The sequence below is a fragment of the Pagrus pagrus genome (genome assembly GCF_965226575.1).
Source record: "Pagrus pagrus genome assembly, chromosome: 2".
Classification (NCBI taxonomy): domain Eukaryota; kingdom Metazoa; phylum Chordata; class Actinopteri; order Spariformes; family Sparidae; genus Pagrus; species Pagrus pagrus.
This window is the reverse complement of record NC_140186.1, coordinates 33,973,179-33,996,658: the sequence shown is the minus strand read 5'-3', so window position 1 is coordinate 33,996,658 and position 23,480 is coordinate 33,973,179. Positions and strand designations below refer to the sequence as shown.

Genomic DNA, 23,480 nt, shown 5'->3' with positions numbered 1-23,480 from the left:
AATAAAATCAGCCAAATCACGCAGCCTCTCAATCCGCAAGGGTAGCCGAGTGGACTCAGTCTCTTTCCAAGTGGCAGGAGAAAGAATCCCGGTGCTAGCCGAACAGCCAATCAGAAGTCTGGGGAGAGAATATACAGCAGAGCTCAAAGACAGGCACATGGCAACAGCAGTCAAGGACCAACTGAAAGAGGGCTTGAGGAGGATCGACCAGAGCTACCTTCCTGGTAAATACATGATCTGGTGTTATCACTTTACATTATACCAACGTATAATGTGGCCACTCAAGATGAGCGAGATAACATCATCAACAGTTACTAAGCTTGACGCCACAGCTAATAACTGCATCAGGAAGTGGCTGGGACTTCCAAGATGCCTTTCAGAGACTCCTCTGTTTGGAACAAACGCGCTGCATTTACCATTAAAGAGCATCGCTCTTGGTTACAGGCTGGAGAAGACCAGGCTGGTGCTCGAACTGAGGCAGTCAAGTGATCAGCTGGTCAGGAATGCTAGCGTCAAGATCCGAACAGGGAGAGCATGGAAGGCAGAAGACTGTGTGGACAGTGCTATTTCAAGACTGAAGCACCAAGAGCTGGTCGGGAAAACCCAGCAAGGAAGGTGTGGGCTGTGCTGGGGAGAGCCTCAGAAGCTATGGTCCAGAGCTTCAGTAAGTGAAAGAAAGAGGATGGTGGTGACAGAAGTGATGAGAATGGAGGAGGACAGGCTCCTGGTCAAGTCAATCAGCCAATCCCAGCAAGGGCAGTGGACAAAATGGGAGGGCATTCTCCCTAGAACGATGGGGTGGAGCGACCTGTGGAGGATACCTCAAGCAAGATTGAGCTTTCTAATCCGAGCCACATATGACACCCTTCCAAGCCCAACCAATCTAGCCCGATGGTTTGGCTCGGAAGAGAACTGCAGCCTATGCGGAAGGGCCCAAGCCACACTCAATCACATCCTGTGCGGCTGTAAGACCGCTTTGGCACAAGGTCGTTTCAGGTGGCGGCACGACCAGGTGTTGAGGAAGCTGGCGGAACTTACAGAGAGCAAGAGAGTCATGGCAAATAGGCAAGCCCAACATCAGCCTCAACATCAGCCTCCTGTCCGATTCATAGCAGCAGGTCAGTCCTCACAGAATCACCCCACTCAGAGCAAAACATCAGTCCTGGCACCAGGAAGCGACTGGTTAATGAGAGCCGACCTTGACTCACAGCTGAAGTTTCCCACGAACATCACCATCACCACACTTAGACCAGACATGGTCATGTGGTCGACAGCTGAGAGAAGGGTCCTGATCATTGAGTTGACGGTCCCATGGGAAGGAGCAATTCAGGAAGCGTATGAAAGAAAGAAGCTACGGTACGCAGACCTTGTGGCGGAGTGTCAGCAGAGGGGCTGGAGAGCAACAACTTACCCAGTGGAAGTCGGCTGCCGTGGCTTCGTGGGGCTTTCAACCAAGCGCTTCCTGAAAGACATCGGCTTCTCAGAAACAAAAGCTCGGAAAGCCCAGAAAGACCTCTCTGAAGAAGCGGAGAAAGGGAGTTTCTGGCTCTGGTTACGTAGAAGAGACAAGAGCTGGGGGGCTAAGTCAGCCACATAGCGGAACCCGAGCACCCAAATCCAGCTGCAGGGAGCGGCAGGGAGACGTCCCTGACCACTGCCCCACCATCCTGAGATGTACTGGAAGTAAAGGGGCGAAACATCAGTGAAGGATGGCATCCAGCTGAGGACCCTGCAGCTGGTACCTAGGCACTGGCGGAGGTGCAACAAGCAGAAATGCTAAGCAGTTATTACCACCAACCTGTTAATCAAAAAGAGCAACTATTTTATTCCCAGGATACCATCAGACACTTTCTTCAAAACTTAACTTAAAAACATTGTTTTAGTGATAGTTAGTGTAAAGTAAATGGTACTACATGTGCCTGATAGAATCATCTCTCAATACAACTAATATCTATTGCTTTACTCTGCTTCATCCAAGCTACAGATGTCCCCTAATTGAGTTACCATGCACACTAAAGGTGTCAGTGTACTCAAAACAAACCAGAGGTTTGTTGTCCAGTATGCTCCATATGCAGTGTTGTTAACCCTGACTTCTCTTCTCCTCCCTCAGGTCCATTTCCTGATGGCTCTAGCTGCTAACTGGGGCTATCTGAAGGACGCCAGCAGGATGCAGAAGTATGAGGACATCAAGTCGAAGGAGGAGCAGGAGCTGCATGACATCCACTCTACACGCTCCAAAGAACGCCTCAATGCCTACACATAAACACACAACTACAAGAAACGACACACACACACACTAGCCTGTCAGACACACACAAGATGATACATGCACACATGCACACACACACACACACACACACACACACACACACACAAAAATACACAGAGCCTGACACAACCTAATGGATATCAGAAACATACAGAATAAGCATGATTGAAAAAACAAACACAAACATACATTCAAAGACATGAATAAAGACACAAGTAGGAATTAGTTGATAACATAAAATGATGAAAACACAGACACCATCATCATCCTGGTGTTCGCAGCAGATCATTGGCTCAGGTGATCTATGCTAACATGCTATTATTCAATATGTTTGCTACATACATACTTCTTTACTTTTTGACCCAGACCTCTGCTTCTGAGTGAAAGGAAGACTTTAGCTTTATCCGAAAAGTGATAACAAGCAGAGCACGTTCCTCTACAGAGGAAGTGGTGCTTGTGACGGGAGATTGTACACAATTGCTCAATGAAAATAGTTCCAAAAAATTAATTTGGCCACATCGACTGAAAGAAGTTTTTTCATCCTCGCTATTTTAGCCTTTTTGGAGCTTGAAGCTCTGCATCCCCTTCACCCCCCAATGCCCCAAAGTAGCTTTGCAGTGTGTGAATGTGCAGAACAATCAACTACAACTTGCCTAAAACCCCATCCAGAAACAAAAATAACCATGGAAAAGTTACAAAAAATTTAGCAAAACAAAATGATGCATGAATGAAATAGCACAAGAAACATACAAGATAACAAAACTTCATAAAGTACCAAAAAGACAAGACAAATGATGAACAGAAGAACCCAAAGAAATGTTGCATTTGTTTTGCTTGTTTGTGGCCCCGTGGTGGCCTTAAGCATGTTATTAGTTTGCCTACGCTTTGATGGGCAGCTTTTGTTTTAAAAATGCTAATTGTTTCATCAACAGTTAGTCTCTCCTTTGTGTTAGTTTTACTGGCTTGTCATCACTAATCATGCTAACTGCTGTATGGAGATGATCGCAGCTATGAGCTGTTAGCACAGCGCACCAGAGCCATCAATCTACAGCAGACACATGAGTGAGTCTGGTGTCTATGAGCTCATTGTTTAATGTGGGGGCCGTCCAACAGGACAATGTACCACCCCCCCAACAGCCTCAATACCTGCAGTACACACACCATGCACAATCTATACACACACACACACACACACACACACACACACACACACACACACACACACACACACACACACACACACACACACACACACACACACACACACACACACGTAAACACACATAGATGTGACTGAATGGTCGGTGTTGTGCAGACAGTGTTGTACGGTGGTGTCATGCTGTGTCGTGTCGTTTCGCCACATTATGATGACTGGTATTGCAGAGAAATATGGTCCACGAGGAAATTTGTACAACCCAGGTACAATTGGGTAGCACTGCTAACTTTTCCTCCCCTCCTCTCTCTTTTCCCCTCCTTTTTCCTCCAACTCTGCTCCTCCTCTTTCTCTACTCTGACCTCTTCATCTTGAGCCCAGTTTCAGTAGTTGTTCCACATGTTCCTGTTACACATGCCGACTGTCCTACAAGTGGCCATTTGCAGGGCGGGGGGATGGGTTTTTGAAATGAAATGCAGGCTTCGTAGTTCATTGTAATGATATTAATAAAATAATGATAATGAAACCATGTAGTGATTGATAAAATATGCAGATGAACTGATGTCATGAATTATCTTCTTTTCCAAATTCCCCTAATATTGCTGTATTTGTACTGTATACCACATATCGGGCTCTTTAAGCTCACTTGAACTTTCGGAATAAAAGCACTTAAGATGGCAGAGGGGCCATTTAAAACAACTAGTGAAACAGGGCTTTGCATCCTTTCCCCTTCATCCCCAGTTTGTATAAACTTGTGATTTGTCCTCAGAAACAGCACATCTTAGCAGCACAAAGTCTTTTTAATGTGTGTCATGTTCTCATCAGTCTGATAAATAATGTTTTTTCTCACTTTTTGGAATTTTGACACATTTTTATCAGTATTATTTATGTGTAATTTTAGCATTGGGGAGGGGGTATTTAATTGGGGCAGGTGTGTGTTGGGGGTGGGGGGTGGGGGTAGTTGGGGGTTGTATCACCTTCACATTTTCATGTGATGATTCTGTATTTCAGTGGTTCTGCACACACACAAATACACACAAACACACATACACATGCGTATACACCAATCATCCTGAGAGTTTGAACTCTCACATTGTCATGTTTTCTTTTCTCTACCTTTCTTTCAAACAACCCTAATGTGACCAAAATTACAGTTTGTTTGTAAGTTGAATTTAATACTATAGATACTAATAGTCAACTTGTCATTGGTGACATAAACAGATGATTACTGTGAATTCTGGGTGGTGTTTGGTTGCACAGCAAGAGCCTCACTGAAGGTTGGGGGATGTGTTTCAAGATGAAGGATCCATTTCCCAAAAGCTATTTAAGGTGTAGGAATTTGTAACATCTTCTGAAGAATTTGTGAGGTTTTTGAAATGAGATGGTGGGTGTGATGGGATGGAGTGGTGTAACTTGATAGATGGGAGAACAGTGAATTGTAAAAGGAAGGAGAGGTGAGGTGCTACAGAAACCAGAAAATACGATGGTGCTCACCATCAGTGGCTGCAGGGATTGATTTAACTGGTGTAGTGTTATTGAGTATGACCAAGGTGAATGATGTCCCAGCTAATAAGCTCATGGTTTAGGAATGATTTGCTTTACAGCATATATTTGGTGTGTCAGTTTATCTCCTCAGGTGCTACTATATTGACTGCTGTATACTGTAATTGCAATCTGCTCAGACTACATCTTAAAATGAGGTATTTCAAATAAGATCAACTAAAATGTGATCATTCTGATGAGATTTTAACTTTCAAATTCAGTTCTAAGCAATTTTAATTCTTGCTGTGTTTTTAAGAGGCTGATGAGACTTCACAAATCAGACCTGTGAGCAGAAACAGCTCTGAACTTGAACTTGAATATATTCTGTTTTGATGCAGTGTATACAGCAGGGAGAAATCAGGACATGAAATGACTTTAGTTCTCTGTCACCAGTGTGCAGGGCTGTTCTGTTTGTATTATATGTGAAGTTATGTTGAGCCAGCCATTAGAATCAGAGGATTGTATGTGCTGTCCTGGTTCTAGCTGTGAAGGAAGGTGATGATTCTCTATCTGCCAGTAGAGACGACTGAGAGGGTGTTCAGCATGATGATGAAGATGGTTGTGAGGATGATGGTGATAGTGGTGATGATGTTGGTCTTTGAAGGGTTTGATTTGATGAGACTACCAGCACAAACACACACACATACATACACACAGAAACACAAACAAATACACGCACCCACTCCACCACCGCCATCACTCTGAGCCATAATTCTTTGCTCTTTTACTTTTCACCAATAACATTTCACTATTTTATTATCAACTTTAAATCTTTGAAACTCTTTAAATGTGAACTCATTTAATTAGAAAAAAAGAAATGTGTTTCTTTTATTTTTCTTTTCTTGCGGGCAGTATTAAGCACTGTACCTGCATTAACTCTGTATAAAGATATACATATATGTGAAACAGTTGAGGTGAGCAGCCGGGAGAATGATTTCCTATTGGTTACAGAGTCTGGAGGGGGTGGCTCAGTCCCAATGTCCTGAGCTTTTACTCCCTTAGAGAGCTGCATTTACACACACGAAAGAAATTAAGTTTTCACATCTTTGCAACATACTCAAAAAAATATATTTAAAAAAATGAAGCCTTGCCACAAATCATTAAGTTTTGCCTCTCTGCAAGATGATTTTCACATGGCAGTGGTTATATAGGCTGATTAAGTGTCATTAAAAATATTTCATAAACTAATGGTGTACTTTGGAAAAGTTTTGGCAAGATGTTAATTTCACTAAAATAAGTAAAGACATGTGTAGCCCTTTAAAGGTGCAATGTGTGAGAACTGGCCATCTGTTGGAGTCATACTCCAAACAGTAACCGCTAACTCTTGTTAACTGAAGCTGGCGTTTGCTAGTTAGCTCAGTTAGCCGTGCAGCTAGTGGTCCATCATAGACGCTGTATTTACTCAGCCTGGAGCCAGTATAAATGCCAAACTAATGGAGACAGCCAGTCAACATAACATGCAATGACACATTTGCTGGCTGAAAGTCCACACAGGCGCTGAACTTGTGCCTGTGTGGAGTCTAATTTCATCCACATGTATTTTAGTAAAACTAAATGTAAATCTAGCTCTTGTGTCCTGTAAATGCAGCTTTATTTGACAAAACAATTAAAACACCTACCATCAGTGTCGATGATGGGAGACTCCACCAGACTTGTGTCCTGTTCAGGTGTGTCTCGGCTGCATACAGTCAGTATTTTTAAGGGTCTAGTTTTACAGTAACAGTATTTTATCATTTCATTGCCTGACAATGGATGTCTTGTCAGTGTTTTTAACCTCAGATAAAAGAAAAAATAGTTTTTTGTGCACTTATTGACCATTGTGTGCTCTCTCTCTCTTATTCTTGGTGTGTAAGTGCATTGAGATCCCCATAGTGGGATCTGTGTATAGTCTTGCAGCATTGGTTATAACCTGAAGAAATAACAATGATGAAAACGAATGAATTCATAATAATGAAGATAATCTTATACTAGGTAAAAAAAAAAAAAGAAAAAAAAGACAGTGAATCTAGTTGTTGTTTGTGGCATGGTTATGCATTCAATGGTCATAATTTTAATGATTAAAACAATACAAAAAAAATAATATTATTTTCCACTGGCGCTGTTCTGCTGTTTTTGTTTTGTTTTCCACTTTTCAGTGTGCAGTATTGCGGTTCCTGTTGCTAATGGTGTTGCTAAGCTAGCTTGCTTGCTCAGTTGTTTACCACCAGAGCAATATATTGTAGCAGTTTGATGAAATCAAGACATAAACAAGAAATCCATACCCATAAATTTCTGGCATAAAAGTGCATGAATCTTTGATTGCAAGTCTTAAGTGATATGATCATGGTGTTCATTATTGTTTATCCTAATAAAGCGGATTTGCAGATGTGGTGTAATGTATTGCTCTGGCCACCCATTATCCTGCACCCACCTCTGCTCACATCCTCTTCCTCAGTCTGGCTGTTTAGGCTACATTCGATGTTGGATGTCCGGTTCAGTCCAGATTTCTCTGGACCATATTTGAACTAAAAAGTGACTCATGTCTGATTTCCTGTGTGCTGGAAACAACCGCGTGTGTACACAAGAGTCACTGATGCATAAGTAAAGCTCCATGTAACCAAGCAACAAGCACAGTCTGGCCAGCTCACACTGCCAAATCACCATCTGTAATGGACGCTAACAAGGCAAAATAATATATCAGGCTATTTCCGAAGCATATTTAGAGCTGTACAATCACATCTGAAGGTGAAGAAGAATCAATACTGGCAGATATCAGATTCCACTTAAATGGAATGAATTGGATGTCCAAATATGACTGGGCCCAAAAAAGATCTTAAAATATGTAGTTTTTCATGTGAGTAAAAATGTCAAATTGGCTCATCTTTGCCAGGTGGTGTAAATGTAGCCTAAATGAAGCCTTGAAAATATCCAGCTTCTGTTACGGTCAAGAAGAGGGTGTGAGCAGCTCGCTCTCCATTTGATTAAAGTCTCCTCATTTACTTTCGAACCCTCATCTCCTTGTAAAGATGAATATTTGTATTGACACCTTCTAATCCTGCGTCCTTCTTGTCTACCCACTGACCACGGCTGAACATGGACTCACTTTACCATTCCATGATCCTGACAACACGCTTCTGTGACAGGATTCAGAAAACTGCCCATGTCAGCACAATAAAGCATGAATTTCAATAAGATGAAATCTGATTTCTAACCCTCTGTGAGAAAGATTTGATCTGTTTTTGACTGTTTCTGCAGCTATAAAACCTCAGCTCTGTATCACAGGATGAAAAATCAGATCCTCTGTGCCTGAACAAATTCAGCTCTTTGTCCATCATGAACTGAACCACAGATCTCCAAACTAATGATGTCAGTCTGTGACCTTAAACTGATCATCACGTGTTTCAGATCCATGCATTATGTCAGGTTGGACATTTTGGACGCTGGAAGTAGTTTTTTTTTTTTTTTTTTTTCTGTTTCTCCATAGTATTCTAGACTTTTTGTACTTCCCTCTGGTTGCTTAGTAGCAGGCTTAATCTGATTCACTCCTCCATTTTTGTACATATCTGTGCCAACAGCTTGGGCAGACAGTGGCTTTTTTATTTGTAAAGACATAAACTTGCTTGCATATATAAATAAAATGAAATAATACACTTGTGTACTTGTTAATAAGGGAACATTCTGAGTTTGTGTCTTCATTTCACATTTTACACTTGTGTGTTTGTCTAAAAGGCCTTGCAGATAATTTTAACATTTATAAAATTCTATTGGTTGGTGGAGGTAAGTAGGGTCATAGTGTAATAGCGATGCAATATTTGTCCTGTCAAGATCCAAAATATTCGCCATATTTACATGAAAGTACAGAACAGTATGAGTTCTGGTGGCTGTCAAGTTAAAAGAGAGAGCACAGTAACAATGCTGTATTATACAAACTGAGTGGAGCAAGTACAACAGTGTGGACCTGAGCATGATGTCCACAGCAGAGTGAAACGCTGCACTGAGGCCACATCCTCAAGAAAACCTAGTGGCTCTCAGGTCTCCAACATTCAGTTGGTCAGGAACTCATACACAGGTACAGCGTTTGCACTGTGGGCAGAACATTCTGTAGCCCTGCCAATACCCTAAAATAGAATAATCCTACCAGAGAAACAGCCCCATCTGCTGGAAAATTTGTATGCGGTACTCACCAAATGAATCCCAAACAGCACAGGACTCTGAGGAGCATCACAGTTCAACTGATCACTGTGTTGGTGTTGTTCCTGGAACATCATAATTAATGTTGTTAAGGAATCATTTCACGTGTGAAAGAACAACAAAATCTGGCACAGAGCAAGCTGTCGTGGCTGAAGGGGTTAAGGATGAGACTTATTTTCTGGTCACTTATTATTTTTCTTTTTTTCAGTTTTCTGTTGCTGTTTGGTTAGGTTTAGGAGAAGAAGGTTTGGGTGGTATCACTTCATAACACACAGTTAAAGCTTTAACTAAGTGTTATGAAGGATAACTTCTCTCATGTGTATATTTTTCTGGTCTTTTTCCAAAGTAACAAGGATATGACATTCCAAAAACCTTGATTGGGCAAGTAAATATGTAGTTGGAAAGGTCCACATAGATTTATGGAGTGCCTAGAGGAACAACACACAACATCCCTCCAACAACAAGGCCATTTACAATCTGTACACAATATCAGTTTAACACATTAAAGAATTCCAGGAAAAGAACCCACCATGACTCTTCAGGGGTTCTGTTCCGCTGCTGCCCAGCTTAGCAAAACAATCTGCTGGGAAAATACCCTCCACACGGTTTGCTCTTTCATATGTCTGCTGCTTGAAGCACATTTTAATGTGACGTGTCAAAATGCCCAGGACTCAAGTCTGTGTTTTTGTCTGCTGATGTTATAGTAACACTGCATACATTTAGTACATTCATCTCAGCAAGTATGCCGCCATCAAATAATCAAACAGTGTGTATCCACATAGAGTGGAAGTATTCTTATATCAGAACAGGAAATTATAACTCAGCCAACCCATGAACGAATACTTATCTCACTTTAATTATCTCACTTATTTAACAGGCAGAACTTCACTAGAATCAAAGGAAAGACACTTTGTCCGTCAGTGTTTAATGTATTTGAAATATACATATTTGCGTCTACAATTTCAGTTTACATTCAAGACTGACAAACCCTAACATCAACAATAAAGATGAAACATTTCCCTTTATGGTACAGTATGTGATACAATATATATTGCTATGTGTTGTCTTACAATCAGACAAAGATTTAACTTTATATACAAAATGAAAAATATCACTGCATGGAAGAAATCCATTACAACTGGTCCAGACGTTCATTTGTTCCATTGAGAAATTGGTTAATAACATTCCAAACAATGGGGAATTGCTAGTGATAACATGTTAGTTTTCCTTATTAACATCTTTATTCAAAAAAACGGTTGAAACGATGTAACTTTTGCTGAGTAATGACACCTACAGTATGGGCTGATGGCACAATTAGAACAGTCTTTTACACAGGAATATCTGTGTGACGTTTGGAAACATTAGATAAACATTAGCCATTAGAGCTACTGGTTATATCAGCCCAAGTTAGACTGAAGCAGCAACACCTCTGAATTCACTTATCTTTAACTCTACACTGTTAAAAATGGGTTGAGTTGTTGAAATTTTTTCTACAAACATATAAAGTTAAAATAAACACTGAAAAAAACACACAGTAACTCTCCAGGAAAATGACAAATACTGATTTCATCCTCACTATTTACACAACACTATACATAATTCAGACATAGAGTCAGACGTAGATGAACTGTAACTATGGTACATTTTCTTGTAAGCATTCTTATCTGAATTATTCAGCAAAAAAAAAAAAAATCATAAGCAAACCAACATGTATTTAACATTTACGATATTGTCAACTTTGTGGCGTTACACAAATACTATCGTGTTCCAATAAATATCTGAAAAGTCTGAAACCTTCCTGTGATCCTGTCACTGTATTTTTGGATTGACTATTCGCAAATTATTTACTAAATATTGTCACATTGGGGTTGTAGTCATTTTAAAGGGGTACTCTATTGATTTATACATCAGGTGTTGGGTAGATCTGTATTATGTGAACAAAATTGTATAAAGCCTTTTGTAGCTTCAGGGCAAGTGATGTCAAGTGAGTCAGCATCATTTTGGTCTTAAGACCTCAAGGTTGAAACTGAAATAAATCCAGCTCGTCCTCATCAGAAACACCACCTTACAGGTCAACTGTGAAAGCATCTTTTTATGAACCATATTTATGTTTTTTTTCTTAGCAGGGTTCTTAGTAATTATTACACCAGAAAAGAGGAAGTCAGGTGTAGTAGTTTAAAGAGTGACCAAGTCCACATAGGGAGGTGGAAGGGCCGATGGTTGGGTTAAAGAAACACAGGACTACCTGAACTAACACAGGACTAACTCTACTGAACAGGTCAATTGACATTGACTCTCAAAACAAAATGTATCACAGTTTCCAGCCTATGTCACAAAAGTAACTTCAGCTACATACTGGAAGTGACTTAACATCACTAAGTTAGCAAGTTAAAAGAACCTAACTTAAAGCTACATTATGTAGAAATGGGTATTTTGTTTGATTTTGGCAAGTGCTACATCACTGTGGCAAATACAAACCCCAGGTCTGTGACAATTTGTCAGATGTAATGTAGGTGCTAACTAAATGACATAGGGCAGAAACGAATGACAGAGACAACATTCACCCTGTTACAAGACACTACCATCAAATGATAGTGAAGCAGCTGTTATTTGAAGGTAAAACAGTTATATCATATTGCTTTAAGTTACATATGTAACGTACGCGACTTTGTATGTAGCTGAAGTTACAGGAGTAACATAGTTATTTTAAACAAACCACGTATGCCTGCCACTGATATGCTGCAACAGTTATGTTAATGATAATAATACTGATAGATTTTATTTATACAGAGCTTTTCATGATATTCATAGACACTTTCCATAATTACATTATAAAAGGAAACCAACACATTAAATGTTATTTTCAGAAGGGTGATATGTAATTTTGTGAGTCGCTGGCATTCAACCTATTCAGTCCTGTAGATATAAGGCTGTGCTGAATAAATCTGAAGTGAGCTGCTCCTGATCGCTGCCTGAGGCCAGGTGCTTGGGGCTAAATTAGCTGCTACTAGAACATACTCAAATCTTCCACTTAACTGTCAGCGGTAGAGTTGCCTTGTGGGTAATGTAGGCACCAGGCTCTGACAAGGAAGAATAATGAGTGACATAAAATAGATGACACCTCTCACCTCTGCTGCTTCAATTTAACCCCCATTTTAAAAAAAGAAAACTGTCCATCATGATTCTGAAAATGTTAGCCCATGTGCAATGCCAAATCAGTGGAGTGCTCTTTTAACTTGAACTTTAACTGAAATCTGGTCCTTTCTAGTTCATTTAGTGAGCCAACCAAAACATTTTTGTTACAAGTTTGATTTTTTTTATTTTTTTTTTTACAACATTTGACGTCATTCTGTCATTTGTATACACATATACACAACAGAAATCGCATCCGTACAGAAGTGCTAACCAGGCACAGTGAAATGTTTCATAATTGAATTAAATGATGCCCAGGTTTTCGTAGATCACATCATCAACAGACTGGTCAGTGGCTTTGGTTGTGCTCATACTGGTGGTAACGGAGGGAGAGGAAGCAGAGGGTGAAGATGAGGGTGTTGTTTTGCAGACTTGAGCATAAAGGTGGGCAAACGGGTCGGGTTTACTTTCATTTTTACGAGACGCTTCCTCCTCTTTGCTCATGGGCTCAGTATAAATGGGTTCGTCATTTACAAAACACTGTGTTTTTCCTCTGAACTGAGTGACAGATTGTTTATCCTCCAATGGACTGATTTTATCATACACCTCTGAGTAGATCGAGTCTAGCTGCTTGGTGTTACAGCAAGGATTAGAAGTGGAGGAGTGAGGAGAGGGAGTGTTTATGGAACCAGGGGGTTTGAGCGGAAGCAAACTTGCAGGGTCTACATACAGAGCCATGGTTGGTTGTGGTTTTGGAACAGATTGGATGCAATCAGCTGGGTCAGCATACACAGCTTCTGACTGTCCACCTCCAGAGTAGCCGTCATGTGTGGGGACCAGTGGGAGAGGCATGAGGGTGATAGGAGCTGGCTGTGGTGACACACTCTCTGATGAATCCTTTGGAGCAGGTGCGCTCTCCTGTGTCCTCAATTTGTTCTCCAGAATGGCAGCCATACCGGTCACATCAGGTATTTTGGGCAGAGGGGAATGAGCCTGTATGTTTGTGACCATAGCTTTGTCAGCCTCTTGGATTTGGTTGCCTAAACTAACAGTTGAAGTCTTCCGTTTGATGGTGCTTTGAATCAGGGAGAAGATTTTGTCAGCCTGCTGTGTCTCAAAGATGAATGATCCAGGACCAGAGTCACAGCGTCGACCTGCTTCAATGGTTAAGGCCAGCTGGTAAGAACAAGAGGCATATAAAGCATGTTCATGGAACCAACAATTGTAAGAATGAAAAGTTCAATGCAACAGACTGTAGCGATGTATAAACATATGGAAAACATGATATGGAGAACCTTACCTTATCTTTTCCATATCGTCGCAGCAGTTCGTATGGCCATTCTCTAACAATGTTCTTCTTCTGCTTGTCTCTCAGCAGCAGTGCCGCTGGCCCCACCTGAAGCCAGTATGACCCCTGCAGGCTGCAACGTGTCGCTGCATTAGTCCTCTGAACCACCACCCAGAACTCTGTGGCTGAACAGAAGAAGGAGAATGTTCTTTGTCATTACTATGTAAATAAAACAACTTGCAGTTTAATAAAGCAGGACACTACTACATCCTGTAAACATACTATCAAATAGAGTGGCAACATCATTTTACAACAAAGGGATCTGTAAAAATTCAGGAATTAACAACAAAAATTTGGGCATTAAGTTAGTGAGGCCGCATAGTGCAACCACCTCCACATTGCACAACTTGCTCATTTTTGTTAAGTGACATACATGATCTCTTTTCTACAGTCATTGGATGTCTGAGTTAAACTGTCCAAAAATGACTAGACATTTGTTATACATTTTGTTGAGTTGTGTTCTTTATCTAAAATGTTTACTTAAGGTAACAGTGCATTTCATTTGGTCGCCAGTTGCTCTGACATGGAGAGGAAGAAAGTCGGCGAACATGAACATCTGTGCCACTCTCATATAATATAGATTTTCACCAGTAGTGGTAGTTGTTTGATGGTGTGTTCACTTCCAGCAAAGCAAATTTTCACCTTCTGCGACAATGGCGGTCACCTCTGCAGATCGCTGCTGCAGTCAGGTTGATAAACGGGATTGAAGATAAATACATTTTTTAATCCCAGAAGTTAAAAAGTAATCTCTGAACTCTTCTCCCATCGGAAAACGGCTCTGGATCAGAGCAGAACCTGATGTGACTCCGGGTGTTTATTTCTCCAGAAGTCTGCCTGAGACTGAGTTTTTTTGTTGAGTTTTTGACCATCAGCAGCAGTTTTAAGAGTGGGTCTCTTTTTGTTTCTATCGGTGCACACTCACAGGGATGCACTCAAATTAAAAAGTTACCCAAAGGCTTCTCTCCCTTTGGGCAAGACTGCCGCTTGCCACTTTGGTAAAAGCATGTAGTTGAGGTAAGTTATCTTTCTTTTTATATGATGCATTAAAAACAATAAATCCATTCAAAACAGGACAGCGAGATTTCAAGGGATAAAAGGTAAGTGTTAGAATAAAAGAGGAAAATCAAGGACTGTTGATGAAAGGTGGGGAGCAGAAGTGTAAATGGTGAAGAAGAGGAGAAGATAAAAATGTAGAAACAGAAGCTTTACCGTCATCTGTGGAGGCATATATCTGGTTCTCCTCCATATGAAGCTGATTAGAGCCTGAGTCAGCACCTCTCTGAGAGAGAGACAGAGAGCAAGGAGAGAAGGAAGCACCAAGATGATAAATCCAGTTATAATGCCTAGACAACTGATTCCTATACTACAGTAGCTACTATCTTGTGGCCTGTTTTGCCTCAACAATTACCAAGGTACAAACAGCTAACACAACTGATGTGTTTCTCTTGTCCTCTCACCTGAAACGTGCTGTGACACAGTTTTTCTACCCACTCCACACAGTCATCTTTGAGTGCAGCAAACACCATCGTCCTGTCCTGAGTCTCCACACAAAATGCTGACATGTTCTCCTGCAAACAGCACAAATAGCAGCTTGTATTATTCTTTTAACTATGTGTGATACATGTGAAGATTCTAACCAACCACACAGGCTGACCATGGGACAGGCCTCAGCGTTCGGGGGGAGTCTGAGGACACTGATCAGTTCTGACAGTCGGACCACCTTCAGCTTTCTGTCCGCATGAGGCTGGTGGTGTCTCCTGACCCCAGCGCCATGATCAGCTCCAGCACCACCACCTGGAGAGAATAAGGGACAAACAGACACAGGATTGATTTACTGAGAAAACCTAAAAGATAACCTTAGATAATTCCCCACAGGGGCCTGACACTGATTTAATGTTGTTTCATAACATTTGCCAAATTTAGATACAGCAGTCATATACAATTAGCTCTGTATTTTGAGCAGTGAAAATATTCTGCACAAACCCTCTCAGGGAGGAGACGCTGCATGAGGCAACTTGCTTTCCTGAATGCCAAATAGCCACAGGTGATAGCTTTAAGTAGGAGGTGTGAGGAGATTTTTGGCTGGATGAGAAATGGAGCAACCTTTAAAAGGAACTAGATTTAACTCCATGTGCTTTATAGTGAGAAACAAATTTCATGTGTTGGAATATGTAGGTCATAAGACAAAGTTTTGCTCTAAAGTGATGAAAATATCCTGAATCCATAAAATCGCAGAGATAAATGGAGATACCTGTTGAAGGAAAGTCAAATAAACAGAACAGCATTGTTACAGCTGGAACTGAAGTGTCCACTGGTTTTTAGTCATGGAAATTGAATCTTGTTTTTAAACATTGTTAGAGGTTGGAGCTCATCTTCTGTTTATGTCAGGACTACTCAAAGTGGGGTCCGTGGGCCAAAGATGGATTCTCGCAAAAACAAAAAGATATATAAAAGAATATAATAATGTTTTTGCTGTTTCATTTATTGTGAGGTAAAATGTTTTTTAAGTATTTAGCATCCTACTTTTTTACATAATCGGAGCATGCCTCGCAGATTGAAACTTGGGATCTTAGTTTTGCATCTTAGAATTTACATCTGCTTCTGGCACGTGGGACACTTACAGTGTGCGTGCCCAGGGGTAAAAGTGTGGCTACTTCTGGTTTATGTGAAAGCATGACTCGACCTCGAAAGTCACAAAACAGTGTAATTTTTACTTTATGGCTCATGTATAGCCTGGTTCCAGACGTGTGAATCACTGCTCACATCTCATATTCTTTCAGCAATTCAAATGGAATAATAATGAAGAATACAAGAATTAAAATTCAGTCTGATCATCAGGTGAGCACATGCATGCACAGCAAACAGCGTCAAAGTGAAGGGATATGGCTGACCATCATTTTTGTAGTGCTGCTTTAAATCTTGCATACACATAAAATAATGTTGGTGTCATGCCTGTAGTGTTTTTTACACCAACAAATATTTTGCACGTTCAACTTTTCAAAGTGGGTGTTGTAATCAGTGCAACATGTTTCAGCATATAAAAAGCTGTGCTTGGACAGTGTTCTGTTTTGTCATTTACTGTGGATTTATTCTTCATGCAGTTCTTTAAAGAATAAAAATAATATAGAATAACTTATAGATTGATAGATAGATAGATAGATAGATAGATAGATAGATAGAGAGAGAGAGAGATAGATAGATAGATAGACTGAGTGTGTCTTTTCAGTCTTGAGGTAAATCTTGTGCTTTCCCAGTGCAACTTCAAACACTTCTGCATCTTCACACACCTACTTGGCAAACATAGAAGAACACTCTGAACTCTGTTGCACTTTGGACTTTGTATGAAATAATTTTTACATGAGCCTAGACCAACTCTCATAACCAACACAGCAGTTTGGAGTTGGAGTGTTGGCCTGTCAGTTCTTACTGAGTCTGCTTTTTTCTTTTGTGTGTGTGTGTGTGTTTTTGTTGATTGCAATACAGATGCAGTGCAAAGATAGTTAGACCTCTAGTGGCTGTCTGTGATTTGTCAATGCCCATAAAATTCCTCCCAGAATCCCAGAAATTGATGAGAAATTAGAAAATGTAAAAAGTGATGTATAAGGTGAAAGGAAAATGTCACAGTGCTAAGAGACTTAAACTGAAGTGACACCAGTGAGATGACATTGGTCTCTCTGTAATTACTATGAATTAAAAATATAAAGCTTAAAAGACAAAAGAGTAAACACAAAAGTATATAATGTATGAAGTCATTGCTACAAATGTCTTAGTGCTAAACAGCTAAATATCTGTGAGGATAAAAATGAATAATAAAAGACTACATTAAAAAGAAGTAAAGTATGAATGAGTTGTTCTCAGACAAACTCAAATTATATACAAGCACAGAAAACAAACACTAGAGGTCAACATTTTCATTTTTATGTCTCAGCTGAGGCTTTTAACATACAGGTCCTTTGATACAGATGATCCTGTGTGTGTGTAAATGTAATAATCTCAATTGCACATTTTTCTATTATTATTCATTAAATGTAATATCGACCGAAAATGAGTTGATGAGAAACAATTGCATTGCTCTAAGGCTGGCATTAAGGAATCTCTTTTGCTTTGACACAAATATATTCCTATGTCGGCTAAAGAAATACAGGTGAAGCTCCTTCCGTGTCCCCTCCTCTTTATTCAACCAGCTCTGACTGCATTAGATCAGCTCACTCTGTCCAAATCGACTGCAGTCCCTCTGCCATCATAAACACCCTGTCCAAGTCTTCATCCCGTCCTTTGAAACCCACCTCAGCTGGCCCATTATCATCACACACACACACACACACACACACACACGCACACACACGCACACACAAACACACACACACACACACACACACACACACACACACACACACACACACACACACACACACACTGTTCTCCTCCACTTACTGTCACAGCTTTCACTCTGATCCAAGTTGTCCTTTTTTATAGTATGGTACTTTGCTAAAGTCTAGTTATCATTCTAAAACTCCATGTCACTTTTCCTTCCTTGGATGATTTAATATGTACACTAAATGTATTATTTGCGCAAGTAAAGCCTGCACATGACATCAGACAGATGACTGGAGAGGAGCAGATGGATCCACTGAGCTTACATAATGCCATCACCAATTCTGGGCTCTATTTAAACTGTCAAACCTACTGCTCATGTTCTGTGCTGCTGCTCTCTCTCTGTTGTTGTCAAACACATCCACCACCACCAACCAGCATCCACCTGTGGGCTGTTTCCTCATGATTCCCCGTGACAGGGGCTGCACTCATCTCTCCCTGCTCGTGTTTTTTCTGGCTTTACATTTGGCTTCCCAGGAGGTGATATTAAGGTTTTCAGCCACTCTTCTACCCAATTTCTGAAAAACACGAAGAGCATTTAGGATGCACAGTGGGTAGGTGTCACTAAAATGTGAGGATAGAGTTTGATATTATTTCAAATGAAAAGCATTTCCCTCATTCACCTGGGGATTACTTTAGAACTAAGCCTGCTAAAACAGGAATGGAATAATAAACTAAATCCAAACTCCTACAACAGTTGATATTTAACAGCACCTTTAGTTATGTAGCCAAAGAAAACTAAAAGGAGACTAACCGCAGTAACTTTAATTGCTGCATTAAAACAATGTTTCCAAACCTTTTTGGCTTGTAACCCATTGCCACAAGATGTATGTCTTCCACATGTGACCAGACTGACCAAAACGTGATATTCTGTTTGTTGATTTTGTAATTTGTTTTATTTGAAAATTCTTAGATAGCTAAAAAGGGTAAAGTTATATTCATTCACAAAAAATGCAGAAATACACCAGAAATACATTTCTGCTACACAAAATGATGTTCTGCTATCCAGGCTCATGAATCATCTTACTACCTAACCTGTGACCCTTTGTGCTTACAACCAGGAGAGGAATCTCTGCATTTATTGTGTGACTAAGGCTGAATTGTTTTTAAGTTACTTTAAGTAAGTTAGGTACCTTACACAAGTGTCATCATTTGGACTATTTTTTGCCACCAGTCTTCACACACTGTATCCCCTGCGCTTCAACTTGCCCACTTACTTCCACCTTTGCGAGTCTGCCTCTCATCTTCCCTGGATAAACCGGCCAGAGCCAAAACTACCTGCCACCTTTGACTGCCACTTACCAATCAAATAAATCCTTTTCCCTGTTCTGGTGTCTGCTCCTGGGTTCAAGTTAAAAATAACTTTTACTTATTGTACCACATAAGTATGTTATTATTTTAATGTTGTTATTTTAACCCAAATTATGAAATTTCCCTAAACCTAACCATGTAGTTTTATGACAAGTTGGACGTAGGAATGTTGATGACATCATCAGTGTTAGTTGGTTTTTGTTTGTTTTATGTAGACTTTTTAGAAAGTTCCTCCAGAGCAACAGACAGTTTTCCTGGGATGAGTACTACTCTCAATGATAATTAATTGCTATCATTGTTGTTTCTTTAAAACATTTCATGTCATTTGACTGCTTGTGTTTGTTGTGCTGTTAGACCTAACTGTAGCCATGTCACAACATCGCCAGATCTCAGTCAGAGTACAATGATACCAAAGCTGCTATGAAATCAGACCAAAGTTTGGATAAACTGGAACTTTCCTTTAACACATCAGTGGTACAAATGGTGATAGAAGTAGAAAACATTGCTGTACCTCCCATATCCTGGATCTCCAGTCGACCCACTCCTGTGCTACTGTGGGGAAACAGAGACAACAGCACTGGCTTCCATTTCTGACAAGAAACAGAGAGAGATGGTTAATGACAGAGAAAATACAAGTTAGTGATGACAGGTCAGGATAATGCCATCGAACGAAACTATGTCACCTCACCGGCATGTAAATACATCGACGTCACATAGCTTAAATGGTATGGTACGGCAGATTACATAATTTACCACATGCCTAATCCCTCAGCCTCACTGTCAGTTTCAATGGTCCAACATGTGACACAGAGAGGTAAACATGAGTCACATCCTCTCTGTGTTCCATCAGAGGACAGTCACAGGGTAAAAAAGGGCAACCACCACACACCTCTGACCCAGTCGTCCCTTCAACATAAAAGAGAGAATGCATGCCATTCTTTGTGAGTTTTATAAATGTTACAGAACTGCAATCTAAACATAACATATATTATTACTCGAAGTGGCAGTAATAATTATATGAAACCTATGTTTCATTTCATGAAACATGATGTTCCATGTGATGCATCTAAACTGATCATTTACAGCACTGTGGCAGTGATCTGAAATGGATCCTTCGTATTTCTGTACCAGTTTCAGGTTAAAGGTGTGATGGTTTAGGTTAAGATTATGGTTCATTCAGTGAAGTGAACACTGCAGTGATACCACACAGCATGAGTGTGTGCTATCTGTCAGAGCTGCACAGGAATGTGCAACATGGAAATTGTGTTGTGTTTCAACTTGTTCATTTGGTTTCCTGCTTTCCACACAGACAGACTGAGAGCTTTTTCTACCAAAGCTGTGGATCATATTTAATTCCCTCAGCTAACTGTGGAATGTGAATGAAACTGGTAAAATGATATATTGCACATGTTATGTCACCTGTTATGTACAGTACTTGAAGTACAGAGCCATGCGGTATTAAAAGCTAATTTGACAGTACATTATTTTTCTATCTGTCTTTCCTAGTTACATATTTACAGCAGTGTTCCTATGAGGTTGATATAACTACATGTTTATTGCTGTATCATAACACAAATCAATTATTATCCATTGCTAGAAAGCAAGGTTGTATGTTCACTCATAAATGATCACTGCTTCTGAGAAACAGCAATGTTCAAATCAGGTCTGTACTCACTTTGCCAGCTTTGCGTGGTCGCAGGTAAACCTTCCCTGTTTTGATCTGTAAATCCATCTGGGGAGCAAACACACTTCAGTTCTGAAAGAGAGACGTACAAGACTTTCTTTCTGTCTTTTGTTTTCTTTTGGTGAATAGTGGACTCGGGGCGTGCCCACAGTGAGACATTCTTGAAATATGATCCTCACCTGATACACATACGCACAGAGAGGTGCAGCTGAGATTGTGCAAGTGAGAGCGACAAAGTTCAGGACTAATCCACGGTTTCAGTTTTTTTTATGAACCATTTCAATTTTCATGATTGAGTTTACTTAACTTCACACACCAGAAAGACATTATGACACTACAAGGACATAGCTATGACGTAGACAAAACAATAGTTTTCATAATGACATTTACTGTATATACATCTATATCTATACTTATTTCTATATATAAACATCAATGAAAAGAGTATGAGATTGTATTGTTTAATAATAGAAGTTCATCATAATGAACGCACACACACATGTACACACAATATGCTTTCATGTCACAGTTGGCTGCTGGAAAGATGTTGAAGCTTGTTTGCTCAGCCTCAGTAAGGAGTTGTAGTTGAATAGAAATAAAAGCACCTTACATTACAAAGTAATACAGTACAATACAACAAAAAGGTGATTCATCAATGCTGATTTTGAGCATGAATTATCCATAATGACACCAGGTTACGAAAGAGGCTTCAGGAAAGGTCGCTGCTAAATATAATGAGGTTGTGAGTTTACATGCAAAGGAACAAAATCTGCTCAACTTGGATGCTTCCTCTTTTCCAAGTAGATTTCTTCTCAGCAGCTGCTGAGGAAGATGAGGACTGAAGAACATACTGATCCGTAAAACTAATTGTACACTCTATTGAAATTCAATACAAAAACTCATCACTGCTTTGATAAATACTCCCTCCTTGAACTGCCTTAGTTAATTGTTATTGACACATTGTCATTGATTTGTGAAGTCCCCTGGTAAAATCAAACTGTACTAGGGTGCTGTATTGGACTGCTTTACATTGTAACGAGTTTCTAATGTTCTGTCTGACTCATTTAAATGCAGGAATAATGTACAAAAAAAATGTTTTTGTTTAGTTTTCTGTGTAGAGAGTGCTTAGCTGTATAAATGACAACAGAGAGCAAATGGAGGGCAAAAGACCAAAATGACCATAACACTGCGGATTAGTCAACATTGCCAACAGTTTGTTCTTTGTCCATGTCAGTACACTCTAAAAGCATCACTAATAACTGTTAGGGTTAGTTTTATATACATTGGTTAGGTGTAGGCACACAAGGATTTGGTTAGGTTTAGGGAGAGATTATGGTCATTAACTGCTTTGATTATGGTTATATAAGGTTATGGAAACATCATGGTTGGGGTTAAAATTACTGTTTCACTGTGGTTAGGGACACATCATATCATACATTGCCTGGGCCAAAAAAAAAAAAAAAGTCACCACCTGGATTTAAGTAAACAAATAAGTAAGAGCCTTCCGTTGGATAATTACTGCAGTGATTAATGTGTATCAGCTGGCAACAAGTCATTTAACCCTAGCTGATGCAGGGAGTAGCTTCTCATTTCTTAAACAACCATGTCAGAAGACATATCCTGTGGTTGTGGAAAAGATGTTACTCTGTTTCAGAAGGGTCAAATTATTGCCCTGCATCAAGCAAAGAAAACAACTGAGGTGATCGCTGAAACCATATAAATTTGGTTATAAACTGGCCGACGCATTATTAAAACCTGGAAGGATAGTGGTGAACAATCATCTTCCAGAGAGAAATGTTGTCAGAAAAAGACCTTGAATGATCATGATCGGAGATCACTTAAATGTTTGGTGCTATGTGGGGTTGAGGTGAAGTCTGAACAAGTGAGTCTTGAGTCTTTTGCGGAACATGGCAAGTGATTCTGCTGTCCTGACATTGGTCGTGAGTTGGTTCCACCACTGAGGTGCCAGAACAGAGAAGAGTTGTGACTTTGCTGAGCGACCTTTTTTTGCTCTCAGTGATGGCGGTACCAGTCAGCCAGCTGATGTAGTGGAGCGAAGTGCTTGCGCTGGGGCATGTGGTCTGACCAGTGTTTGGAGGTAGATGGGTGCAGTTCTGTTGACGGCCTCGAAGGCCAGTACCATCATCTTGAATTGGATCGGGGCTGCAACAGGAAGCCAGTGGAGGTCATGGAAGAGGGGGGTCACATGGGAGAATTTGGGTAGATTGAAAACAAGGTGCGCTGCAGCGTTCTGGATACACTGCAACGGTTTAGTCGCAGAGGCTGAGAGTCCAGCCAAGAGCTAGTTGCAGTAGTCCATGCAGGAGATGACAAGCGCTTGGACCAGGAGTTGTGTTGCTTCCTTTGTGAGGAAAGACTGGATCCTGCGGATGTTGTAGAGGGCAAATCTGCAGGATCGGGCCACAGCAGTGATGTTTGGGGTGCAGGATAGTCTGTTGTCGAGGATTACACCCAGGTTCCACGCAGCCGATGAAGG

At 40.4% G+C, this 23,480-nt stretch overlaps 2 protein-coding genes across 2 annotated transcripts in view; one reads left to right on the top strand and one right to left on the bottom strand.

Annotated features, from left to right (window-relative positions):
* The window catches only part of gpm6ab (glycoprotein M6Ab), a 37,764-nt gene extending 29,147 nt beyond the window's left edge, over positions 1–8,617 (top strand). The window contains exon 7 of the mRNA XM_084341058.1: positions 2,111–8,617. Coding sequence (XP_084197184.1) covers positions 2,111–2,263 — 153 coding nt within the window. The 3' untranslated portion in view covers positions 2,264–8,617. The remainder of the gene's footprint in view (positions 1–2,110) is intronic.
* A 2,994-nt stretch (positions 8,618–11,611) lies between these two features.
* On the bottom strand, positions 11,612–19,857 carry LOC311272990 (docking protein 1-like). The gene is made up of 6 exons (XM_084379803.1): positions 19,811–19,857; positions 15,269–15,408; positions 15,072–15,182; positions 14,824–14,893; positions 13,567–13,739; positions 11,612–13,442 (listed from the first exon to the last, which is right to left on the bottom strand). The coding sequence occupies exons 1-6, from the start codon at positions 19,815–19,817 to the stop codon at positions 12,570–12,572; spliced, it is 1,374 nt and encodes a 457-aa protein (XP_084235929.1). The 5' UTR covers positions 19,818–19,857; the 3' UTR covers positions 11,612–12,569.
* Positions 19,858–23,480: the final 3,623 nt, after the last annotated feature.

Excerpts from the sequence above, each read along its gene's own strand:
- LOC311272990 (XM_084379803.1), bottom strand. Across the intron at positions 14,894-15,071 it reads TGTGTCACAGCACGTTTCAG|AGAGGTGCTGACTCAGGCTC; the intron begins GTGAGAGGACAA and ends TCTCTCTCTCAG. Across the intron at positions 13,443-13,566 it reads GACGATATGGAAAAGATAAG|CTGGCCTTAACCATTGAAGC; the intron begins GTAAGGTTCTCC and ends TGTTCTTACCAG.